Here is a 26,836-nt window from a genome sequence, read left to right on the forward strand (position 1 = left end):
TGTGTATGTGTAAGGATAAAAAGATATCTGTGGATGGTTTAAATACATTCTGACTTGTGATAACATGTTATCATTGCACTGAAAAAAAATCGTGTTAATCTATTTCAAGGTAGTGGTCAGCACTTCCTGTACGTCAACTCATCTGTCTCCAAGCAAGGATCCATTGCCAGAATTACTACCTCCAAAGACTTCCCAGCAAGCCTCGGCATGTGTACTGTTCGGTTCTGGTTCTACATGGTCGATCCCAGGAGTATGGGAATATTAAAGGTACGAAAGAAGGCACAGATTTATGTTCACTGAAATATGCGTGACATTTTTAAACATTGTCTTTCCTTTTCTTATTTGTATTTTTGTTGGTCACATCACCAATGCTGATGCCATTAATTTCTCATTTTTTTCTGGGGCAATGGGACTTTGGCAAGCTGTGCTGTCATTCATCTTAATCTCATTCAAGATTTATCTCGCTGATGGCTGCCACCTGAACTCAATTATGTTGCATGCTATTTAAAAGATTATCTGGAGATAAAAGAGTTTGGGCAGATTCCACATGTACTTTCTATGAGCAACTTAGCTAGGGACAGTGAAGAAATGCGATGTGAGGCATAATGGTGAAGAAGATAATTTTCTACCCAAAACTCAGTAAAGGAAAAGCAAATGTGAGACTTTAAGTATATATCAGCTCTTGGTAAAATCAACATGCATGCTCTATTTTTAACTAAGGTGATAATCTGTGCAAAACGCAGATACCTTTGATGAAACAAGTTGCTGCAGTTATACTTTTCATTGTATCAATGAGTTTTTCAACCGGCATGCACCAATGTTAAGATCTTGGTTTCTAATTAAATGATTACATGTGGGCACACTGCACCTAGTGCTATTAACTTACAATTATCCATCCTACTTTTTGAATAAATACAATTGGGATTTTTGTCTTTATAGCAAATATTGTTCTTTGTAAAAAATAACAGCTGTTATTAAGTGCTGTCTTATATTTACTTGTATTATAAACATTCTGTGTTATCAGTTTTAATTCTCACCTTTACCAAATGAGGTAACTGTATTTTTCCCAATTTTACAACAAAGAAACAGACTCAAAGAGGCTTACTAACTTTTCCAAGATTTCACAGTTGGAATTCTGATTTAAAAATCTGATATCTTTTTTTTTGTTTTGGTGTGGGGGGGTGGGGAAGGGCAGAGTCTTAATCTATCACCCAGTCTGGAGTGCAATGGTGTGATCTCAGCTCACTGCAGCCTTCAACTCCTGGGTTCAAGTGATTCTCCTGCCTTAGCCTCCTGAGTAGCTGGGATTACATGTGTAATCCCAGCCCCGCGTTTTTTGTATTTGTAGTAGAGATGGGGTTTTGCCATGTTAGCCAGGCTGGTTTTGAACTCCTGACCTCGTGATCCTCCCACCTCTGCCTCCCAGAGTGCTGGGACTATAGATGTGAGCCACTGCACCCTCCCCCTCAAAAACATTAAGCCTATTGCCTAGTATTGTTTCTCAGATTCTCTGTGGCTTACCAAATAAGTCAGAAGAGATACATGGGAAAATGGGAGAAAGAATAAAGGCCCTATCAATTCTAGGCAGGTACAGAAATTGAAACTCTTAAGTAAAAATCTAAACATGCGAAGAAAGTGGAGAATTTATCCTTATTCTATGAGAATGTCTGATTTTTTTTCCAAAGGAAGCCAGTAAAACAAGAGAGAAAGAGGTTCATTTTTAACAGTTGGGGAGCACAGGAGTAAATGCAAAGCATGTAAAATTTTTAATTTTTTAATAGTTTTTACATCTAATCAATGAATATTCAGTAGATTAGCCTATTGCTTATGCTAAACTTTATCCGGTGTCATTTATAACCGTTGAGCTGCAGGAAACTGCGTAACACCTTATTTCTACTGACATTATTAAACATGGGTTGCTACAATTAAAGAGGACAGTTGTCTACAGTTGCTCATCAAAGCAAATATCAATGGAAAGGCCACCAGACCTTTCCATACAATATAGGCAGATTTTGGTCACTTTCTAAGAAAATGTTGCTTCCTCAATTCAAAAAGAGCACCCATGTATTCTTTAGCTACTCACCAGCTGGACATTCAGTTCCATAGTTACCCAGTTAAGTGGTCCTGTATGTTTAGTCATGTTTCTGTAAGTAGCCTTTGAAATAGAAATGCTGACCTCACATCTTGATTTCTGATACCTGGTTTGGTGCCTACTGATTTTTCTAATCAGAAGGCAGCAGTTAAGTATAACTATGTTTTTCTACTCTGGGCAGTTTTCAGAGAGGTCTATACTGGAAAGAATAGTGGCAGGAAATTGATAATCAGCATGATATTGACTTTTCTGTAGCAATGGTCTTAGTGGTGTATTAGGTCATTCTTGGATTGCTATAAAGAAATAACTGGGCCGGGCGCGGTGGCTCACGCCTGTAATCCCAGCACTTTGGGAGGCCGAGACGGGTGGATCACAAGGTCAAGAGATTGAGACCATCCAGGTCAACATGGTGAAACCCCGTCTCTACTAAAAATACAAAAAAAAAATTAGCTGGGCATGGTGGCGCGTGCCTGTAATCCCAGCTACTCGGGAGGCTGAGGCAGGAGAATTGCCTGAGCCCAGGAGGCGGAGGTTGCGGTGAGCCGAGATTGTGCCATTGCACTCCAGCCTGGGTAACAAGAGCGAAACTCCGTCTCAAAAAAAAAAAAAAAGAAAAGAAATAACTGAGACTGGTAAATTATGAAGAGAATAGGTTTAATTGGCTCACAGTTCTGCAGGCTGTAGAGGAAGCATGGCACTGGGCATCTGCTCAGCTTCTGATGAGGCCTCAAGAAGGTTTTCAGTATGGCAGAATACAAAAGGGGAGCTGTCACGTGGTAAAAGCAGAGGCAAGAGAGGGAGGTGTCATACACCTTTAAATGGCCAGATATCATGAGAACTCACTCACTATCATGAAGACAGTATCCAGCCATGATGGATCTGCCCCCATGAACCAAGCACCTCCCACCAATCTCCACCTCCAGCATTGGGGATTCTATTCAGCATGAGATTTGGACAGGGTCAAATATCCAAACTATATCTGTGGGGTTGACTGCCACAGTGACTTTCTTTTACTACTTTCATGGGTGGCCTCAGTAGGCCCAATTATAGGCTCCTCTAGCATTTGCTGCAGAGGAAGAGAAGTATTTCTCTTTCTTCTGGATTATAACTTGTAGGAGCATAGACTAGGCTTGCAGCTATGGGAGGCCATCTTTCCCCACAAAGGAAGAGAGACTGCCTGACAAAAAAGATAACACACAGAGGGACACAGGACTAAAGAAAGGGGAAGAAACAGAAAGGTACCTGATCTTTTTAAACTCTCAGTCTCACTTTTCCTGCACCAGTAGAATTCTCCTTTGTTACTTGCTACTGAAAAAGCCCTAATCATTATGGAAACTCAGCAAAAACTGTTTTCATAATGTGTCCTTATATCACTGATGGATCATAGCAGCTGGAGCAAATCTTATTTTCACAACTATTGCTGTGGAAAATCTTGACTTATTCACAGATTCAACACTTTGCTAGCATGCAGTAATTTTACATGTGGAGGAACCAATGAAGTGGAAACCCGTTCTCCCTGTTCTTCGGATTGAGGCTTTCCATCAACATGCTTTTCTTTCACTTGCTACTTTGTGCTTTCTTATAATCTCTACTTAGGGCATTATAGTGGGTGCAGGACCACCCATTATAAAGGAGCTGTGGACCCATGTTTGTGGTTCTATTTTCACAAATATTTGACACTCGAAGTTCAATTAATATAATCTGGATTTGCTGTGGGAAAGAACTTTTTCTAAGTGAAAAAGAAGTCCTTCTTTTCCTTCTCTAATGATGTTGACAGCATAAAAAGAATCTTAGAAGAATAAAATAAATGATTATATCTACTGTTGGTGTGGAAGCAAAGAAGTAAATACACATTGTTAGTTGGACCATCAATTTGCAATTATGCATAATATTTTGACAATTAAAAATGTATAATTTTTATGTTATTTACTAAAACATTTTACATCTAGAAATTTATTGTAATAAAGATAGATATATATGCTATTTTATTTATAAAGTTTTTTAATCTCAGTGTTTACCATAGCAAATATTGGAAATCACTTGAACATCAAAAAGTAGGAATTACTAAAATATAGTACATTCAGAAACACTGTGGAACAGTTAATTCTGTGAGTGAATAATTAGTTATAAAAAGAAATGTTTATGATTTTTTAATGACCTAAGCTGATTATTAAGAAATATGTATACTAGTATGCAATTTTTAAAAATTATCAAATTTTGTGTGAAAATGTGTATGTATGTATGTATGTGTCTATAGATATTTTCCCATATAAATATATGCACATATATATGAGAGGGATAATAAATAAATGGAGAAATACATCCTACAATAGTTTAAATAATTATTTGTACATTTTGAAGTGAGAAGGTTTATTTTATTATTTTACAGCCTTATATGTTTCATAATTTTTCTACATGAAACTTACATTAGCTTCTTGAAAAAAATTGTGTATTTCTAAGGGGTCCTCATATTTGGAAGGGGTGAGAGACACTGCCCCAGAATGTACCATAAACACATGGTTAATATTAGCAAATATGGTTCCAGAGTACATGGTAGATAACAGTTGCCTGAAACTATTTGTTATGTTGATTATATAAATCATTCAAAACGGATATGGCAAAAAAAATACCTAAGGTGAATTTTCAGAGGCGAGAGTTTATGAGGCAATAAAAATAGCAAGACATTCTCAAAGAGATTCCAAATTATAAATTGTAGGAGTATGTCCCTTGTCAGCGTAAGTTTTCTGAAATCTCACTAAGTGTTACGCATTTCCCGCTCTTCCAGGATCTGCTCTGTATTCCCAAGAACTATGCTTCCTTGGCTCCTTTGCTTTCTGCCTTCCTAGATAGTTCTGGTCAATGGAAGGCACCCCACAAAGACCTGAGGACAGGAAGAGAAGACAAGCCTTCCTTCTCTCTCTTTAATTTTGGATTTAATCTCTAACTGTACCTTATCTGTGACTCAGCTTCCCTCAAATAGGCCCTGCTTCTGTAGGTCCAGCTCCCACAAAGTATGCCTGACAAATGTCCTGTTCTTCCAGCAGCTTGGCTTTGGCAACTTTCTTCCTTTGTCCCTCTCGTTTTAGGATGGAAGCATTCTACATATGGTAGGCTGTGTCATAATTTCCTTGATAATTTCTCATCCCTTTCGTAACCTTTGTAATCAGTCTCCTATATGTCTATATTAAATGTTAGAGTTGATTTTTCCTGATATAAGTATTCACTGTAAAGAAAACACAAATCTTTTGATGCTATGACCTTACAAAATAATTTTTTAAAAAACAAGTAATTGACAGGTTCAATTTGTCCTCATTACATTAACTTATTTCTGAATAAGGTTCTAGTAGGTATAAACAGAACACATGTAGACAAACAAAACAGATAACTATCAAACCTTCCAGTTGTCATACAGAACTCTGGAGCAAATAAGCATGTTTCCCGTGATAATTACTCATGTCCTGCTGAGAGAGGTCTTTTATGTTGAATGGTAAGGAAACCCCTCTCATAAAGGTGATATTTAGATTTAGAGTTGAAAAGCAAGAAGGAGCCAGCCTTGTGAATATCTGGAGAAAGATTGCTCTAAGCAGAGGTTACAAGTTAATGAAAAAGCTCAAATGTAGAAATTTCCAGGGATGATACAGCTGGAACAACATAAAGAGAGATAAATACGATTGAAGATGTAGGAAGAGACCAGATCCTTTAGGACCTTGCAGGCATGATAAGGAGATTCAGTTTTATTCTAAAAACCATGGGAAGCCATCAGAGAGTAACATGAAGAATAATATAGTCTAATTAAAAAAATGTAAAAGGTTTGTTTGGCTGCTCTATGGAAAAGGGCTGGAATCATGGGTAGGAAGAGGCCAAAGTGAAAGTGAAACTTGATATATTATTCCTTTCAGGTTACTATTACCAAATACCATTGACTTGGTGTCCTATAAACAACAGAAATTTATTTCTTACAGTTCTGGAGGCTGGGAAGTCCAACATAAAGGAGCTGGCAAGTTTGATGTCCTACCAGACCTTCTTTTTTGTGACTTCACATGATGGACAAGGCAGGGAGAGTTCTCTTCTGTTTTTCTTTTTTCTCCTCCCTCCTCTTTCTCCAGATACTCACAAGGCTGGCTTCTTGTATTTCAAGCCTAAATTGAAACATCATCTTTCTCAGAGGGGTTTCCTTATCATTTGATATAAAATACCTCTCTCAGCAGAAGATGAGTCATTACTTATCATGGAAAACTGATTTTTTTCCAGGGTTCTACGTCACACATGGAAAGTTTCATAGTTGTGTTGTTGGTTTTCTGTCATTTCTGGTATTTGACTTCAGTGTCTTTATAGCACTAATCCCATTCCTGAAGTCTCCCCCTTCATGATCTTGTCACCTTCTATGGGCCCTATCTGTTAATACCATCACCTTCAGGTTTCGGATTTCGACATGTGAATCTTGGAGAGTAATATTCAGTACATTGCACAGGGAGAAAAGTGAAGATGATTTCAGAAGTCCAGAGCCACGAAGATGTCGCCTGATTTAAAACGGAGTATAAGGATAAACTAAAAACCAATTCCTGTAAATAATACACAGGACTTAGATCTTCACTGACCTTTAAGATAATTTTCTAAATAAAGCAAATCTAAATTTTATTAGCATATTAATTAAGTATATCATATAAAGTTAAAGCAATCAACAACAACTTGTACAGTCCATGAGATCAAGGTGAAATTAAATTATGATTTTTCTATTATGTTTTGGGGATAAAAAGCCAAACTATGCTCATTTATCTCAGCCTTGAAAGTGGAGGTCTGCATAAAGAAAATATTTTATAGAAATTAGGAAGACTTCAATATCTTTTTATTGTAAATGACTGATAATCAGAATAATAAAATGTTCACAGAGGCATCAATGTCCTTCAGTTCAAAGGCTGAAGAAATTAGGGAACAATGTTAATTTGTACTTATGTAATAATTGCTTTATTTTCTAGTAATGCCAAACCAGAAGAACTTACAAAGATCAGTTTTTGCCTTTCAACTATCTACTTACATGTCAAATTTATTTATTTATTTAAAATAACGCTGGTCACTTTTTGATCCACATTGCCAAAAGGGCCCTAAATGAAACCAAATTAATTTTTCGTGGCATTATCTAATTACAATTATTCAGCTTCCTACCTTCTGTCTTGTTTTGATGTTTGATGCTATGTCAATTGAGTTGGTCTACAAAAAGCAGTTAATTTGGCCCTGGACAAGATAATTTCCCTAAAAATAACTAATATGTTTTATTACTCCAGATTTATTTTTAAAGAAATGAAAGTGAACAGGTAACTCACAATTTATGCTTTTCATAATATTTTTGTAATTTTTATAAATTTCTAATTGCTCACGAAGAAAACTACTTTCTGAAACTTCTGTGATAACAGATAGGTTAACATATATATATATGGGGTTCTGGAAACTGATTGTTCATATTTCAGAACAACTGGTCTACAGTATTGAAATAGTCTCTATCTTAGATTTGAGGAGTTCTTAGGCCTAGATGAGTTTCAGTAAAACTCATAGGATAAGACATTTAGCATGTAAATGTTCCAGTTCAGAAAACCATTATTGTTGTGAGTTGGTGCTACTGAGTTTTGTTTCGTTTCGTTTCTTTTTTTTTTTGAGACGGAGTTTCACTGTTGTTACCCAGGCTGGAGTGCAATGGCACGATCTCAGCTCACCGCAACCTCCACCTTCTGGGTTCAAGCAATTCTCCTGCCTCAGCCTCCCGAGTAGCTGGGACTACAGGCGCACACCACCATGCCCAACTAATTTTTGTATTTTTAGTAGAGACAGGGTTTCACCTTGTTGACCAGGATGGTCTTGATATCTTGACCTCGTGATCCACCTGCCTCGGCCTCCCAAAGTGCTGGGATTATAGGCGTGAGCCACTGCGCCTGGCCTTGTTTTGTTTCAATGTAATATTTCGGAAGATAGTAAAAGCAAAGAAAAGAAAAACAGAATAATATCAGACTCAGACTTAATATCAGATGGTTATGATATGCCATACACCATTTGAAGTCCTTTGTCATAAATTAATTAATCTGATTCTCATACCCTCCAATGAGGCAAGTACTGACATTATCTACATTTTAGCAGATGAGGCAAATGAGATCGAGAAAGCCTCAGGAATTTGTCCAAGGTCATAGAGCGAGGCGAGTTTTCCCACATGGCCTATCTCTACTCTGTGTTTATAATTACTATGCTTTTCTGCCTTTCAGAACTAGAGGGCTATTTTTATGACATATTTAGGATTTGCATTTTCATTATTCAAAGTCGTGTCTTATATTTTCTACCAGTGGTTGATAAAATCTAATTCTTTAAAAGGCACTTTGCATATTTTGTGTTCTGCATATGGTAGTTTTCAGTATACATTTTGTTTGAATTATGTATTTTACAAAATGGCATCATGGTTACTTAAATAGTTAGATATGTCCCTAAATGCTTAGTGTGTGTGAGCCAGTGTGGAGGATGCTATGTTTGTTTTATCAGTAGTTGCCTGTAAGATATTACATTCAATCCTTTTGTTCTGCTGCTTTTAAAAAAATTATTTATTTATTTATTTATTTATTTATTGAGACAAGGTCTCACTCTGTCACCCAGGCTGGAGTGCAGTGGCACAATCTTCACTTACTTCACTCCTGGGCTAAATTGATCCTCCCACATCAGCCGTCATAGTAGCTGGGACTACAAGCATGAGCCACCACACCCAGCTAATTTTTGTATTTTATTTTATTTTGGAGTGATGGGATTTGGCCATGTTGCCCAGGTTAATCTTGAACTCCTGAGCTTAAGTGATCTGCCCACCTCAGCCTTCCTTAGTGCTCGGATTACAGGTGTGAGCCATGCACCCAGCATGTTCTGCTGCTTGAGATGATTAACTTTTGAATGAGCTGCTCAAGGACAAGGGCCACCAAGACTGTATCTTCTTTGTCAAACTCACTGAGGGCCCTTCTGGTTGATTTTGTAATCATCTAGAATTTGTCATTACATCTACAGTTGTCCTGTTAGAATTGTCAGACATTTCCAGGACCCCTTCTGTAGGTCAGAGCAAGAGGAAATTCTGTTTCCTGTGATGAGAGCAGACATCTAATATTCAGAATAGGAAGTTTAGCAGAGAAGAAAAGGAGTCTTACCCCAACTCAGCCTTTCTTAAATGCAAAATGACTGTGGGCCCTCTGGGGTGTGGTGCAGAGACATGTAGCCCCACAGTGGAAGGTATTTTGAGGTAGAAAGGCTTTTGTTACATCATTCAACAACTATTCTCTCAACCCATAATAAGATAACACAGGCATATGAATAATCAACCGGTGAAATATGGTGCATAAAGAGTTTCTAATAATAGAGGAAATACACTGATATTTTTATTCACTTAATCAGGCACTAGGTTACTATTTATTGCAGTGAAATAACAATTCAGAAAATGATAATCTTTGTTAATGAGCTGCTAAAAAGGCTCTGGTTATTCTCACAAGATGTTACCATATAGATGAGGACCCAGCCTATCTCATAGTTATCACTTGTGTTGCAGAAATTTATCCAGGCATATGTTGAGTGAAAAGAAAAATGGAAAAAAAAACCCCTTAAAGTTTCAAAAGCAAAAAGTATGCTAAGTTGAATGTTCACATATATTTACAAAAATGAAAGGCCAAGGACAGTGGCTCATGCCTGCAATCTCAGCACTTTGGGAGGCTAAAGCAGGAGGATTGCTTGATGGCAGAAGTTTGAGACCAGCCTTGTCTCTTTAAAAAAAACCTTGTCTCTTTAAAAAAAAAATACTAGGGATAAAAAAAATGAAAGGAATTAAGTGGGTGCTAGTTTGTATAACATATGCTTAAGGCAATATAAACATCAGCCTGTTTTGTTTTATTTCCTTTATTATTTAACCCTGTAAAATGAATTCTTATGTTATGAAAGTTATTGAGTGGCACTATCAGTGTTCTGTCTATAATTTTTTTCATCTTAAAAGTATATTTGAACTAATTTTCTAGACTAACCAGTTCTCTTTCATTTTTTTCTTATGCTGAACTTCATGGCCATTGTTTTTTACAAGTGATGTTAAACTGCTTATCAGTGGTAGCTTTGGAGAATATTAGATGGCATTTAAGAGACATGTGCAAATATCCCCATGCATAAAAGGTGGGGAGATATGTGAAGGACTTTTGAAGTATACTTAACAAATTTCTAATTAGACCTGCAGAAAAGCTGGATTATACCTTAAATCTGAGCATGTCTTATAATATTTTCAGCAGAAATGTGAAAAGTAATATTCTAGGGCAGTGGATCTTAATTACCCATTCTGGCACATTGAAATTATTTGCACAATATGACATGAGTAATGTGCTATAGCCATATTTAAATGAACCAAGGCATTTTTTTAGTGACTTTTTTTCTCTAAGAATAGATTCAAGATTCTCCCTATGTAATGTCAGTATCTTATATTTTAATCTAATATGCTTTACTGAATAAGAGAAAAAGGAAAGTTTTGGTCTGGTGTGCCAGACACACTTAGGATCTCGTGACAGGGTACACTTAGGAGTGTGTCAAGCATACGAGCATTATCTATCACATAGTAAGAATCACCAGCTCATATTACAATTTTAGCAAAGATAGGTGTACAGGTCTTCATGGCAAAGAGATACTTTGATAGCTGAGCTAGAGTAAACCTTGCTAAAATATACTATGTACCTTCCATTGTGAATAATGGAAAAACATAAACCATAGGATGGCAAAAAAAAAAACACTGGCATTAAGTTTGCTGTTAAATTATAAATTAGGCCGGGTGGGAAGGCACCACACAAAATACAAAGATTGACACTCAAAAGAAAGAGCTAATCTAATTTGACCTTGAAAATAGACTTTCCTTTCACAATATAATAAAAGTAGAAAAAGAAAAGTGACCTCAAGTCGAAGAGTTGTGCTGCTAAAAATTAAAATCAAGTCACAGTTTTAAGACAGATGCATGGGAATTTGCAAAAAAAAAAAAAAGTCTTTCTTACACCTGACTACAAACGGACTAGGTGCAAAGTCACCTTGAGAAAGAACCTAAATCAGCTTCACTTGGAAGTCGGGGTCTGAAGCTGAATATGATGTCTTTATAAAAACCATTTAATAGACCTGAAGCTCAAGTAACTTTCCTTTTACATTTTTGTTTCAGGAAAGGTCCCATCTTTATTTTCATTAAGGCCGGAGTCTGGCTTTAATGCCTTGTTTAGGAAGCCATTTTCTGTCATAAAATAACAAAATATTCTCATTTGTTTTAACTGTTATATAATTGTGATTTCTAGTTGTAACTACTTAATCTACATATAATTCATTTTTGTTTCTGAGTGGTGAGAGGTTAAAATTTCCTAATAATATTTTTTCCAAATTGCCAGACTGTTGTTCAAATATCATTGACATAATTATTTGTCCTCTCCTATCGATTGGCCATGCCTCCACTATCATATGTTAAATTTATATTTACAGATGTAAATTTTCTTTAAAGGTATGAAAGAATGATAGCTTCTCAGTTGGACACAAAGGGAGGTAGATAAATAGATGATAGAAACACAGAGACAAACCATAATCCTCTCTATCCCTACTGTTAGCAGCTTGATTTGTCAATGTGGAGAAAGGTATTTTATAAGCCTCCACTACAATTACAAACATCTTTATTTGTCTTTTTGTTTTATCCATCTTCGATCTTTATGTGTCGAAGTTATGCTGTTCAGTGCCTAACGATTCAAGACAGTGTGTCTGTTTGGGGAATTAAAACTCCTGTCAACTTTATTTATTTATTTATTTATTTATTTATTTATTTATTTATTTATTTATTTTTTGAGACGGAGTTTCCCTCTGTTGCCCAGGCTGGAGTGCAATGGTGCAATCTCAGCTCACCGTAACCTCCGCCTCCTGGGCTTAGGCAATTCTCCTGCCTCAGCCTCCTGAGTAGCTGGGATTACAGGCACGCGCCACCATGCCCAGCTAATTTTTTTTTTTTTTTGTATTTTTAGTAGAGACGGGGTTTCACCATGTTGACCTGGATGGTCTCAATCTCTTGACCTTGTGATCCACCCACCTCGGCCTCCCAAAGTGCTGGGATTACAGGCGTGAGCCACCGCGCCCGGCCCACTTCTGTCAACTTTAAACAGTCCTCTTTCTACTTTCCCTGGAACTCCTATATTTGTTAATAATATGGACATTCTACTGTCTTCATTTTTTGTCAGATTCATATGAGAAAATAAAAGAACTTTTATCTGAGCAATACAAGAGTCATTAATTATTACATCCTAGGACACATTACAATGAGACAGCAGTCACACCCTGATCTCCTGTGTTTCTCTTTTTTCTTTCCTTTTTTTTTTTTTTTTTTTTGAGACAGGGTCTTGTGCTGTCAGGCTGGAGTGCAGTGGTGTAATCACACCTCATGGTAGCCTTGGCTTCCTAGGCTCAAGCAATTCCCTGGCCTTAGCCTCTCAAGTAGCTGGGACTACAGATGTAAAAATGCCCAGCTGATTTTTTTTTTTTAAGAGATGAGGTTTCACTAGGTTGCCTAAGCTAGTCTCAAACTCCTGGGTTCAAGCTTTCCTCCTAACTCAGCATCCCAAAGTGCTGCGATTACAGGCCTGAGCCACCACACCAGGCCTATTCCCCTTTTGAGCTATGTAGTTATCTCTTCAAACTGCTTGTGATTGCCCCAGACATCTATAAATTAACCTAATAATGCTACACTAGACACTGTATGCCACACCCTATAGCTTAACAATGCATAGCCAATCACTAATCAATGTTATTTCTGTAAACCAATGGAGAATTCTTGACAAACAGCTTTGTGTCAGCTCACTCCCTGTCCCCATTTTTGCATTTATAAATCCACTTGTAACTGCTGCTCAATGTATATTCAGGGCAACTGGAATCTATGCTCCTGGGTTTCCATCCTCAACCCTAGCCCAAATAAACTCTACTTAACATTAATTTTGCCTCACCGTCTTTTTAAATCAATATATATCTTATGTTTATTTTAATTATTCCATGCTACTTGGCCTTAGTTATAGCTATTATAAATAGCATATGGCTGGATTGTGATTTTTTCACACAACTTGAGCTTCTAGTTTTTTAAATACATCAATTCAGTCTTTTTATTTTTTTTGAGATGGAGTCTTGCTCTGTCAGCAGGCTGGAGTGCAGTGGCGTAATCTCGGTTCACTGCAATCTCCGCCTCCTGGGTTCAAGTGATTCTTCAGCCTCAGCCTCCTGAGTAGCTGGGACCACAGGCACGTGCCACCACGCCTGGCTAATTTTTTATATTTTTAGTAGAGACAGGGTTTCACCGTGTTGGCCAGGATGGTCTCGATTTCTTGACCTTGTGATCCACCTGCCTCGGCCTCCCAAAGTGCTAGGATTACAGGTGTGAACCACTGCGCCTGGCCCAGTCTTTTCATATGTGTTGTGCTTATGGTTTTATTGTCATATAGACCTTTTGATTATGTTTCTACTTGTCTTTTTTAATTTTAATTTTTCCCCTCTACTTGAGTCATTTTGCTTTGTTTTGGTTTTTGTTTGTTTTGTTTTAGTTAGAGTCTCACTCTTGTAACACAGTAGTGTGCCATTGCACCAGGATGGATCACCAGGCTGGAGTGATCTTGGCACATTGCAACCTCTGCCTCCCGGGTGCAAGAGATTCTTCTGCCTCAACCTGCTGAGTAGCTGGGACTACAGGCGCCTTCCACCATACCTGGCTAATTTTTGTATTTTTAGTAGAGACGGGGTTTCTCCATGTTGGCCAGGTTGGTCTCAAACTCCTGACCTCAAATGATTTGCCCACATCATCCTCCCAAAGGGCTGGGATTACAGACGTGAACCAACACACCAGGCCTAGTTGAGTCTTTAGATGGGTTGGCTAGATTTCTTTTGTTCTTTCTTATTTCCAGTGTTTATAAGTTTTAATTGCTGCACCTTTTTTTCCTAAATTGGACACAATTTTTGTTGTCTATTAAAGTATTTATTATCAATGAAACATAATTGCACACTTCTAACCTACACACCACCCAAGTAAAAGAAGATCTTTGGCAAGATTTGATTAGCCTGAATCATCGTCCCTAACAGCTCAATGACTTATTAAAATTGTCTGGAAATGTAAATAATTTGTCTAAATTGTCTAAAGTGTAAATAAGTCATCTACCTTCTTGGCAGTCATATTCATAAAAATGGCCAAGACCTCTGTTCAGTTTTTTAGTTCACAGTTTATTATCATCAAATAAAACTATGCATTTTACTTGATGATGATATGAAGCAGTGGGCAAGTTATCTTTGCTCACTACTCTTTACTAATGCCTATGCAATCTACTATATTAGATTCTTTTTGTTTGATATGTACATTAGCTTGCTGGAGTGTATGACTGGGTGGCTTCAACAATAGAAATGTATTTCCTTCCAGTCATGGAGGCTGAAAGTCCAAGATCAAGGTGTCAGCAGGTGTGGGTTCTTTTGACACTCCATCCTTGACTGATCACTGGTCACCTTCCCACTGCCCTCACAAGGTCTTCCCTCTACAAAAGCATATCCCTCATGTTTCTTCTTATGTCTAATTTTTTTCTTTTTAGGAGGGCAGCATTCACATAAGATTAGGGCCTACTCTGACAGCCTCATTATAACTTAGTGAGGCCCTGTGTCCAAATACAGTCACATTCTGAGGTACTGGGGTTTAGGGCTGCAACATGAACTTTAGGGGAACACATTCATCCTGTAACAACACGTTTTGATCATGTGCATTTCAGATAAATGCTAACCTTTTGAGTTCCTGATTGAAGAAAAAAAAATCATGTCTATATGGGAAAGATTGGTTGGGGATAGATTTCCAGGTTCAAAATTATTTTTCCTTATGTAACTGAAGATGTGGCTATGTTGCGTGCTAATATCCAGTACCTGCCTACCTTTTAGACTGATGTCTGTTTGATTATTTCTCCTTCAGGATTTTTACACTACCTATTTTTCCCCATAGGTAAATCAAATGTTATTTTTATTCCCTGGAATCTATAAATTTTCCTGGAAATTTAATGAGCCCTCAACGTTTGTCACCTTAGAGAGATTTTCATCTGTAATTTACTTGGTTATCTCCTTCTAGGAAGACTGTTAGACAGATCTGCCAATGTCTGAACCTTTCCCCACCAGCCCCTAACATACACTCACAAAGTTTTCAGCTCTTGGGCCTCTGGCACTGTGGTCTAGAGGATTACTTCTTTCAGTTTTCCGGTTCACTTTTTGGTATTTAATCTGGGTCAGTTCTGCTATTCAGTCTATCTCTGGGAGTTTTATTTTTACAGTCATGCTGTTAATTTCCAAGAACTCCGAATGCCTGCCTTTCATATTTGCCTGTTAGATATGATTGACACCCAAATCTCTCAAGGGAGTTAATTATATTTCTTTCTTTCTTTTCCCATTGGTTCCGTTAACCATCTTCCCTATGGTGTTCGGTATTCTGTTTAATGTGGTCTCTATTTCACAGTTTTTCACAACTGTCTGGTTACTTAGTATTAGTGTTCTGTTTCTATAGGTAAATGAGTCTAGTTTGAATAATATTACTATATGTGTTTTATCTTCTCACACCAAGTAAAAAATTCCCTTTCCCTAACAGTGAATATGCATTCTGACTCAGGATCTCTGTTTCACATGGCTCTGATGTAAAGGATCAGCTGTTTTCTAGTGTGTTTATGTTTATAATGTATTGTCAGCTTGTTTACGTGTTGAAGGAAGTACACATATTTTATGGCAGTCATAAGAGACATTGCATCATTTCTCTGGTCTCAGTACAAACTCTTGGAAACTCCTGTGTCAGGGCTCCATTTCAGCAATATTTATCCATCTTGTCTGTTCTGGGTACAAATGCTAGAATCAGCAACTCCTAACCCAGGGAATCGATCTGGCTTTTCTGGAATTGGATTAATTAACAGATGGTGATGTATGAATGGCTCCTTCTCTTTGGTCTTCATCTGTTTGAGTTATTCCAGAATTTGGCTGGAACAGTTCACATTTTTGTCATTGATACTGGTCTTTTCTTTTACCTGTAGGTGTTTGCACATGTCTCAGTTGTGTTTATGTATTTTCATCAAACAGTTTCTGTTTGATTTAAAACATCCTGAAAGTCCTGTCTATTTTTGTAAGCTAGTACCTGTGATCCTGATTTTCCAGTGCTTCTGTGGATTTATGTCAGTGTTTTTCCTGTCTTTCCAGTGGAACGTTTTGGGGGAGTATAGCTAAGCGTGTGTTTTTAGTTAGCTGTCAGAACCAGAAATGATTTTTCTAAATATTTACAATTTTTAAAGAGACTACTAAAAGAACAGTAATTCAGCTCACAAATTCATTTTTTTCTGTTTGCTGTTTTTCAGTGTAAATTTTCCTTCAATTTGAGGGAAGGTGTTTCGAAGGCATTCTGAAGGGTCTGTGCAGTGATATTGTTCATTGAGAGAAAAGCCTGTGTCAGGCTAACATTAAATGCTACCTGGGTCATTTTGCTATGAAGAGGTATTTTTCTTGGTGCTGTATTTCTGATTACTCCTATTTCTGATTACTTGGCCTCTTTCCAGTAATGTCATGTTAACGTCGAAGAGCTAAATATAAATCAGCCATTTCAATTTCCGCATGCATAGTAGCTATAAGTTTTCTCAGTTCTTCCTCCTGTGAGACATTCAGTGATGTTTATTACAAACCAAGTGAGGTACAAGAAGGACTGCCTGACTGGAACACAAGAAACCTGTGTCCAGCACCCAGCTTTGCAAGTCACTCAGGATTAGAAACTCAGACATTTCTAAAGCTCTCTGCTTCTCCTCCTCCTTATTTGCAGGGACCTTAGCAGTGCTTTAAAAAAACTCTAAAAAACCTGAAATTACTATTTTTTAATCCCACAAAAGAATGACAGCTGCTCATAAAGAAATTCCCCAGTTAACGCTCATTAACATGACATGACGTATCCTTCTGTATCAGCTCCTTTTCTCCACTGTGATACATGATAGGTAACAGCATTCATGTGGATAATATAGAAGGTGCTTAGTGCTGGTACTAAAGTGACATACTTCATTTGAATTTAAAGCTAGTAACAGATCTGTCAGGGAGCTACAGCACACCTTGTTTTGTTGTTCTCCATTTTCCTGTACTTTGCAGATAGTGCTTTTTTTTTCTTTTACAAATTGAAGGTTTGTAACAACATTGCATTCAGCAAGTCTATAGCTGCTGTTTTTCTAACAGTTTGTGCTCACTTTGTATCTCTTTGTCACAGTTTGATAATTCTCCAAATATTTAAAGCTTTTACATTATCATTATATATATTTTTTGAGACAAAGTTTCACTCTTGTTGTCTAGGCTGGAGTACAATGGCACAGTCTTGGCTCACTGCAACCCTCATCTCCCGGTTCAAGCAATTCTCTTGCCTCAGGTTCCCAAGTAGCTGGGATTACAGGTGTGCACCACCATACCTGGCTAATTTTTTGTAGAAAAAATTACACCGCCATACCTGGCTAATATTTTTAGTAGAGTTGGGGTTTCATCATGTTGGTCAGACTGGTCTCAAACTCCTCACCTCAGGTGATCCACCTACCTCTACATCCGAAGTGCTGGGGTTACAGGCGTGAGCCACCATGCTGGGACTACTTGAGTCTTTAGATGGGTTGGTTAGATTTCTTTTGTTCTTCCTTTTTCTCAGTGTTTATAAGTTTTAATTGCTGTGTCTTTTTTTTCTAAAGTAGAAATAGTTTTTATTGTCTATTAAGGTACTTATCTATCAGGAATGAAAATTAATTGCACGCTTCTCCCTTACCTATAACCCAAGTAAATGTAGATCTTTGGCAAGATTTGATTGGCCTGAATCATCCTCTTTAACAGCTCTATGACTTATTAAAATTGTTACCACTCGTGACCTCATTACATTTCTTATGGTGATCTGTGATCAAGGATCTTTGATGCTACTATTGTAATTTTTCTGTGGTGTTATGAACTGTCATGTAAAATGGCAAATGTAATTGACAAATACTGTGTGTGTTCTAACTGCTGCACTGACCTGTGGATCCCTTGTCTCTCTCCCTCTCTTTGGGCCTTCCTATGTCCTGAGACAGGACCACATTGAAATTAGGCCAACCATTAACCCTACAATGGTCTTTAAGGGTTCAAATGAAAGGAAGAATAGCACTTCTCTCACTTTACATCAAAAGCTAGAAATGATTAAGTTTAGTGAAGAAAGCATGTAGAAAGGTGAAATAGGCTGAAATCTAGACCTCTTGCTCCAGTTAGTCAAGTGGGCATGCAAGGGAAAAGTCTGTGAAGGAAGTTAAAAATGCTCCTCCAGTGAACACAAATGATAATGAATTAAAACAGCTTTAGTGCTGATACCGAGAAAGTCTGAGTGCTCTGGATAGAAGATCAAACCAGCTGCAACATTCCCTTAAGCCACAGCCTCATCCAGAGCCAGACCCAAGTCTCTTCAATTTTATGAAGGCTGAGAGAGGTGAGGAAGCTGTGGAAGAATAGTTGAAAGCTAGCAGAAGTTGGTTAGTTCATGAGGTCTGAGGAAAGAAGCCGTCTGCCTAACGTAAAAGTGCAAAGTGAAGCAGAAAGTGCTGACACACTACCTGATAAAGCAGCAGCAGGGTTTGAGAGGATGGACACCAATTTTGAAAGAAGTTCTATCATGGGTAGAATGCTATCAAATATCGCTTGCTACAGAGAAATCTTTGAGCAAGGAAGACTCGATCATGCAGCAAACTTATTTGTCATCTTATTTTAAGAAATGCCACAGCCACTCCAACCTTGGGCAATCACCACCCTAATCAGTGAGCAGCCCAACAAGGCAAGACCCTTCACCAGCAAAAAGATTGTAACTTGAAGGCTGAGATGGTCATTTTCATATTTTAGTAATATATTTTTAAATTAAGATAGGTACATTGCTTTTTGTAGACATAATACTGTTGCACAGTTAACTGATGACAGTATAGTGTAAATTTTACTTTTATAGGCACTGGGAAACCAAAAGGTTTATATGACTTACATTATTGCAATATTTGGTTTATTACAGTAGTCTGGAACTGAAACTGCAGTATCTTTGACCTATGCTTATTAATATGTTTTTCAATTAATAGCAGTGGAAACTGAAGCTTAAAAAGATTAAGTAACTTGGCCTAAGACATTCCGTTAATCTGGGCATAGACAGGCTTTGAATTTGGGTCCTAGTTCCTAACTATTACATTGCTTAGCTTTCTGACTAATAGATACGTTAAACACTGGGGAAGGTTTTATGCTTTTGAAATATAATAGAGATTAACAGAAATGCCACCCTATATCACAAATAATCATCAACCAATTTGGGGCAGTTCTTTATAGTTTAAAAAAGTGTTTCATATATATACCCATGTAATTTGCTTTGAGGTGTTAGAAAGAAAACTGTGGGATTCTTGTTCTTCATCTTAAATAAGAAAGGTGAAGAAGAAAGACAGGAGTGATCTATTTCCTCAATCTTTAATGACTCAACCAAGTTGTAGATTATTATTGCATCCTAATTCTGATTGTTCTAAGATTCGTTTTGTATAATTACCTGCTCCCCTGCTTGCCTATGGTGCATTCTGTATAACATGCCCTAGATTATTTATAATTCAGTGACAATACCCAGTAATTGTGGTGGAGTTTTAGTGCAACGAAGTAGTTATGTTTTTTAAACTTTTACATTTTAAGTTCAGGGGTACATGTGCAGGTTTGATACATATGTAAACATGTGTCATGGAGGTTTATATGCAGCTTATTTTATCACCTAGGTATTAAGCCAAATAACTAGTATCCATTAGTTATTTTTTCTGATCCTCTATCTCCTCCCACCTTTCACCCTCTGATAGGCCCCAGTGTGTGTGGGTTTCCCTCTATGTGTCCACGTGTTCTCATCATTTATCTCCCATGTAAGGTGAGAAGATGTGATATTTAGTTTTCTGATTCTGCATTAGTTTGCTGAGGATAATGGCTTTTAGCTCCATCCATGGCCCTACAAAGTATCTCATTTTTTTAACAGCTGCATAGTATTCCATGGTGTGCATGTACCACATTTTCTTTATCCAGTGTATCATTAATAGAGATTTAGTTTGATTCCATGTCTTTGCTATTGTCAATAGTGCTGCAGTGAAAATACATATGCATGTGTGTGTCTTTATAATAGAATGATTTATATTTTGGGGGTACATATCCCGTAATGGGATTGCTGGCTAAAATGCTAGTTCTGTTTCTAGGTTTTTGAGGAATCACCACACTGTCGTCCACAATGGTTGAAATAATTTTCATTCCCACCAACGGTATATATGTGTTCCTTTTTCTCTACAACCTTGCCAGCATCTGTTACTTTTTGACTTTTTAATAGTAGTAATTCTGACTGGTGTGAGATGACATATTGTGGTTTTGATTTACATTTCTCTAAAGATCTGTGATTGAGCTTTTTTTTTCACATAATTGTTGGCTGCGTGTAGGTCTTCTTTTGAAAAGTATCTTTTCATGTCCTTTGCCCATATTTTAATAGGATTGCTTTGTTTCTGTAAACTTAAGTTCTTTAGAGTTGCTGGATATTAGATCTTTATAAGATGTACAGTTTGCAAATATTTCCTCCCATTCTGTAGGTTGTCTGTTTACTCTGTTAATTGTTTTGCTGTGCAGAAGCTCTTTAGTTTAATTAGGTCCCATGTGTCAATTTTTGTAATTGCTTTTAGCATCTTTGTCATAAAATCTTTTTCCATGCCCATCTCCTGAATGGTATTGCTTAAGTTAAATTTGAGGGTGTTTATAGTTTTGGATTTTACATTTAAGCCTTTAATCCATCTTGAGTTAATTGTTGTATATGGTGTAAGGAGGTTGTCCAATTTCAGTCTTCTGCATATGGCTAGCCAGTTATCCCAGCACCATTTATTTAATAAGGTATCCTTTCCCCATTGCTTGTTACCCAATAACTAATGGGTAAAGATCAGATTGCTTTAGGTGTGTGGTCTTATTTCTGAATTCTCTGTTCTGTTTCATTGGTCTATGTGTCTGTTCTTGTATCACACTACCTTGCTGTTCTGATTACTATAGCCCTGCAGTATAGTTTGAAGTCAGGTAGCATGGTGCCTCCAGCTTTGTTCGTTTTCTTAGGATTGCCTTGGCAATTCTGGCTATTTTTTGGTTCCAAGTAAATTTTCAAATAGTCTTTACTAGTTCTGTGAAGAATGTCAATGGTAGTTTAATGGGAATAGCTTTAAATCTGTAAATTGCTTTGGGCAGTATGATCATTTTTATGATATTGATTCTTCCTACTTATAAGCATGGAATATTTTTCCATTTGTTGGTGTCATCTCTGATTTTTTTCAGCACTGTTTTGTTTCATTGAAGAGATCTTTCACCTCCCTGGTTTATTGTATTCCTAGATATTTCACTCATTTGTTACCATTGTGAATGGGATTTTATTCCCAGTTCAGCTCTTGGCTTGACTGTTGTTTATATATAGAAATGCTACTGATTTTTGTACATTGATTTTGTACCTTGAGACTTTGCTGAAGTTGTTTATCAGCTTTTGAAGCTTTTGCTTTGATCCTAAATTTTTAGATTTAGGATCATGTTGCCTGCAAACAAGGGTAATTTGACTTTGTCTCTTCCTCTTTGGAAGCCCATTATTACCTTATCTTGCCTAATTGTCCTGGCCAGCACTGTCAGTACTATGTTGAATAGGAGTGGTGAGAGAGCGCATCCTTGTCTTGTGCTGATTTTCAAGGGGAATGCTTCCAGCTTTTGCCCATTCAGTATAATATTGGCTGTGGGTTTGTTATATATGGCTCTTACTATTTTGAGGTATATTCCTTCAATATCTAGTCTATTGAGAGTTTTTAACCTGAACAGATGTTGAATCTCAGTGAAAGCCTTTCTGCATCTATTGAGATAACCATGTGATTTTTGACTTTAGTTCTGTTTATACAATGAATCACATATATTGATTTTTGTATGTTGAATGAAACTTGGATCCTAGGGATGAAGACTACTTGATTGTGGTAAATTTTTTATGTGCTGCTAGATTAGTTTGCCAGTATTTTTTTTCTAAGGATTTTCACATTCATGTTTATCAAAGATATTGGCCTGAAATTTTCTTTTTTTGTTGTATCTTTGCCAGGTTTTGGTATCAAAATGATTCTGGCCTCATAGAATGAGTTAGGGAGGAATTCCTCCATTTTAATTTTTTGGTATAGTTTCTGTAGGAATGGTACCAGCTCTTCTTTGTACATCTGGTAGAAGTCAGCTGTAAATTCATCTGGTCCTAGGGTTTTTTTTGGTTGTAAGGCTATTTGTTACTTCTTCAGTTTCAGAACTTGTTATCGGTCTGTTCAGGGATTCAGTTTCAGGGTGTATGCGTTCAGAAATGTATGCACTCCTTTTAGATTTTCTAGTTCATGTGCACTGAGGTATTTAGAATATTCTCTGATGATTGGTTGTATTTCTGTGGAGTCAGTGGTAATATCACCGTTATCACTTGATTGTGTTTATTTGAATCTTTTCTCTTTTCTTCTTTATTAGTCTAGCTAGCAGCCTATCTACTTTATTAATTTTTTCAAAATGCCAGCTCCTGGATTTGTTGATATTTTGAATTTTTTTGTGTGTTAAATAGCTAAAAAAAAAAAATTGGGCTCCATAGTTGGGCAAGGAAAACACAAAATTTCCAATTTTAAATTTCATATCAGTAGGAATATATAAAAATATTAAAAAATAATTTTCTGGGTCTATGTCCAGATATGTATATACTGAATTATTCATATGTCTCATGTTATCAATATAATTTAAGTCAAGACATTTGGCTGTGTTATTTTTACATTTAATAACCAATATGTCTGTCTCCTTATTTTTAAACATAGTAAGAACACTACTAACTCTCACAGCAATACCTGAATAATCCTGGTTTTTATAAGTAACTGCATCTATCTTTTAAATAATTGATGAATTTTTATGGTAGAAATACTTTTTAATTTCAAAGGAAAAAATATTTTGTTTTTCTTTTCTCAGCATTTGTTTTTATAAAACAGTCATAGTTATAATAACTTATACACAATAAAAATCAAGCCCTACTCTCTTGCCCTCCTTCTCCATGTTGCATCCAGTCCACATGTTCAAGCTATTGTCCACAAAATTATTTTCTGATAAATATGTTATAAAATTTTAATCTAAATGTAGATACATTATATGATACTTGTCCCTAGAAAAAAAACAAATTTTAATATGCAAATGTTTATTTATATAATACAGATGTGGAAAAAACCGTGGAAGGAATACAACCTAATTATGACCTGTAGTTGATAATTTCTCTCCTACTAGAAATGAAAGTTTAAGAGTCTTAAGAAGACTATTTTATTTATATATGCACTTATGTTCACCTTATTCCATATACTGTACATTGCTATTGACAATCTGGGAATTTAATGGTGCAGCCCTCAAGAAGCTGTTAAATAACTAAAAAAAAAAAAAAGAACACTTGGGTTGTATGGTTGGTTAAGGAAAACACTCAAAAAATGTCAAATTTTAAATTTCATATCAGCAGGAAAATATTAAAACTAATTTTATGTATATATTTATGGATATATGTACATATCAAATTATTCATGTCTCATCAATACAATTTAACTCAAAACATTTGGCCATGTTATTTTCCCATTTCATAACCAATAGGTCAAAATGTAAAAAATATTTTTTACTTCATTTGAAAAAATTCATTTACGATTTCTTTTTTTTTTTTTTTTTAATTTTTTATTGGATTATAGGTTTTGGGGTACATGAGCAGAGCATGCAAGACAGTTGCGTAGGTACACACATGGCAGTGTGCTTTCTTTTCTTCTCCCCTTCACCCACATTTGGCTTTTCTCCCCAGGCTATCCCTCCCCACCTCCCCCTCCCACTGGCCCTCCCCTTTTCCCCCCAATAGACCCCAGTGTTTAGTACTCCCCTTTCTGTGTCCATGTGTTCTCATTTTTCATCACCCACCTATGAGTGAGAATATGCGGTGTTTCATTTTCTGTTCTTGTGTCAGTTTGCTGAGGATGATGTTCTCCAGATTCATCCATGTCCCTACAAACGACACAAACTCATAATTTCTGATTGCTGCATAATATTCCATGGTGTATATGTGCCACATTTTCCCAATCCAGTCTATTATCAATGGGCATTTGGGTTGATTCCAGGTCTTTGCTATTGTAAACACTGCTGCAATGAACATTCGTGTACATGTGTCCTTATAGTAGAACGATTTATAGTCTTTTGGATATAAACCCAGTAATGGGATTGCTGGGTCAAATGGAATTTCTATTTCTAAGGCCTTGAGGAATCGCCACACTGTCTTCCACAATGGTTGAACTAATTTACACTCCCACCAACAGTGTAAAAGTGTTCCTTTTTCTCCACATCCTCTCCAGCATCTGTTGTCTCCAGATTTTTTAATGATCGCCATTCTAACTGGCGTGAGATGGTATCTCAATGTGGTTTTGATTTGCATCTCTCTGATGACCAGTGACGATGAGCATTTTTTCATATGATTGTTGGCCTCATATATGTCTTCTTTCGTAAAGTGTCTGTTCATATCCTTTGCCCACTTTTGAATGGGCTTGTTTGTTTTTTTCCTGTAAATCCGTTTGAGTTCTTTGTAAATTCTGGATATCAGCCCTTTGTCAGATGGGTAAACTGCAAAAATTGTTTCCCATTCTGTTGGTTGCCGATCCACTCTAGTGACTGTTTCTTTTGCCGTGCAGAAGCTGTGGAGTTTGATTAGGTCCCATTTGTCTATTTTGGCTTTTGTTGCCAATGCTTTTGGTGTTTTGTTCATGAAGTCCTTGCCTACTCCTATGTCCTGGATGGTTTTGCCTAGATTTTCTTCTAGGGTTTTTATGGTGCCAGGTCTTATGTTTAAGTCTTTAATCCATCTGGAGTTGATTTTAGTGTAAGGTGTCAGGAAGGGGTCCAGTTTCTGCTTTCTGCACATGGCTAGCCAGTTTTCCCAACACCATTTGTTAAACATGGAATCCTTGCCCCATTGCTTGTTTTTGTCAGGTTTATCAAAGATTGTATAGTTGTATGTATGTTGTGTTGCCTCCGGTGCCTCTGTTTTGTTCCATTGGTCTATATCTCTGTTTTGGTACCAGTACCATGCTGTTTTGATTACTGTAGCCTTGTAGTATAGTTTGAAATCCGGTAGTGTGATGCCCCCCGCTGTGTTCTTTTTGCTTAGAATTGACTTGGCTATGCGGGCTCTCTTTTGGTTCCATATGAAGTTCATGGTGGTTATTTCCAGTTCTGTGAAGAAAGTCAATGGTAGCTTGATGGGGATAGCGTTGATTCTGTAAATTACTTTGGGCAGTATAGCCATTTTCACGATATTAATTCTTCCTAACCATGAACATGGAATGTTTCTCCATCTGTTTGTGTCCTCTCTGATTTCGTTGAGCAGTGGTTTGTAGTTCTCCTTGAAGAGGTCTCTTACGTTCCTTGTGAGTTGTATTCCAAGGTATTTTATTCTTTTTGTAGCAATTGCGAATGGCAGTTCGCTCTTGATTTGGCTTTCTTTAAGTCTGTTATTGGTGTAGACGAATGCTTGTGATTTTTGCACATTGATTTTATATCCTGAGACTTTGCTGAAGTTGCTTATCAGTTTCAGGAGTTTTTGGGCTGAGGCAATGGGGTCTTCTAGGTATACTATCATGTCGTCTGCAAATAGAGACAATTTGACTTCCACCTTTCCTATTTGAATACCCTTTATTTCTTTTTCTTGCCTGATTGCTCTGGCTAGAACTTCCAGTACTATATTGAATAGGAGTGGTGAAAGAGGGCATCCTTGTCTAGTGCCAGATTTCAAAGGGAATGCTTCCAGTTTTTGCCCATTCAGTATGATATTGGCTGTTGGTTTGTCATAAATAGCTTTTATTACTTTGAGATACATTCCATCGATACCGAGTTTATTGAGGGTTTTTAGCATAAAGGGCTGTTGAATTTTGTCAAATACCTTCTCTGCGTCAATTGAGATAATCATGTGGTTTTTGTTTTTGGTTCTGTTTATGTGGTGAATTACATTGATAGACTTGCGTATGTTGAACCAGCCTTGCATCCCCGGGATGAATCCTACTTGATCATGATGAATAAGTTTTTTGATTTGCTGTTGCAATCGGCTTGCCAATATTTTATTGAAGATTTTTGCATCTATGTTCATCATGGATATTGGCCTGAAGTTTTCTTTTCTTGTTGGGTCTCTGCCGGGTTTTGGTATCAGAATGATGTTGGTCTCATAAAATGATTTGGGAAGGATTCCCTCTTTTTGGATTGTTTGAAATAGTTTTAGAAGAAATGGTGCCAGCTCTTCCTTGTGTGTCTGGTAGAATTCGGCTGTGAACCCGTCTGGACCTGGGCTTTTTTTGTGTGGTAGGCTCTTAATTGCTGCCTCGACTTCAGACCTTGTTATTGGTCTATTCATAGTTTCAGCTTCCTCCTGGTTTAGGCTTGGGAGGACACAGGAATCCAGGAATTTGTCCATTTCTTCCAGGTTTACTAGTTTATGCGCATAGAGTTGTTTGTAATATTCTCTGATGATGGTTTGAATTTCTGTGGAATCTGTGGTGATTTCCCCTTTATCATTTTTTATTGCATCTATTTGGTTGTTCTCTCTTTTCTTTTTAATCAATCTGGCTAGTGGTCCGTCTATTTTGTTGATCTTTTCAAGAAACCAGC

General features: G+C 37.0%; 1 protein-coding gene across 3 annotated transcripts in view; it reads left to right on the forward strand.

Annotated features, from left to right (window-relative positions):
* The window catches only part of MALRD1 (MAM and LDL receptor class A domain containing 1), a 619,714-nt gene that overhangs the window by 420,253 nt on the left and 172,625 nt on the right, over positions 1–26,836 (forward strand). For all 3 annotated transcript variants that reach the window (XR_013520422.1, XM_078332925.1, XM_078332926.1), the window contains one exon: positions 110–267. Coding sequence is in view for 2 of the 3 variants with exons in the window: in XM_078332925.1 (XP_078189051.1) it covers positions 110–267 (158 nt within the window). In the remaining variant the exon portion in view is untranslated. The remainder of the gene's footprint in view (positions 1–109; positions 268–26,836) is intronic.

Source organism: Callithrix jacchus, chromosome 7 (genome assembly GCF_049354715.1).
Source record: "Callithrix jacchus isolate 240 chromosome 7, calJac240_pri, whole genome shotgun sequence".
In the NCBI taxonomy this organism is placed as follows: Eukaryota; Metazoa; Chordata; class Mammalia; order Primates; family Cebidae; genus Callithrix; species Callithrix jacchus.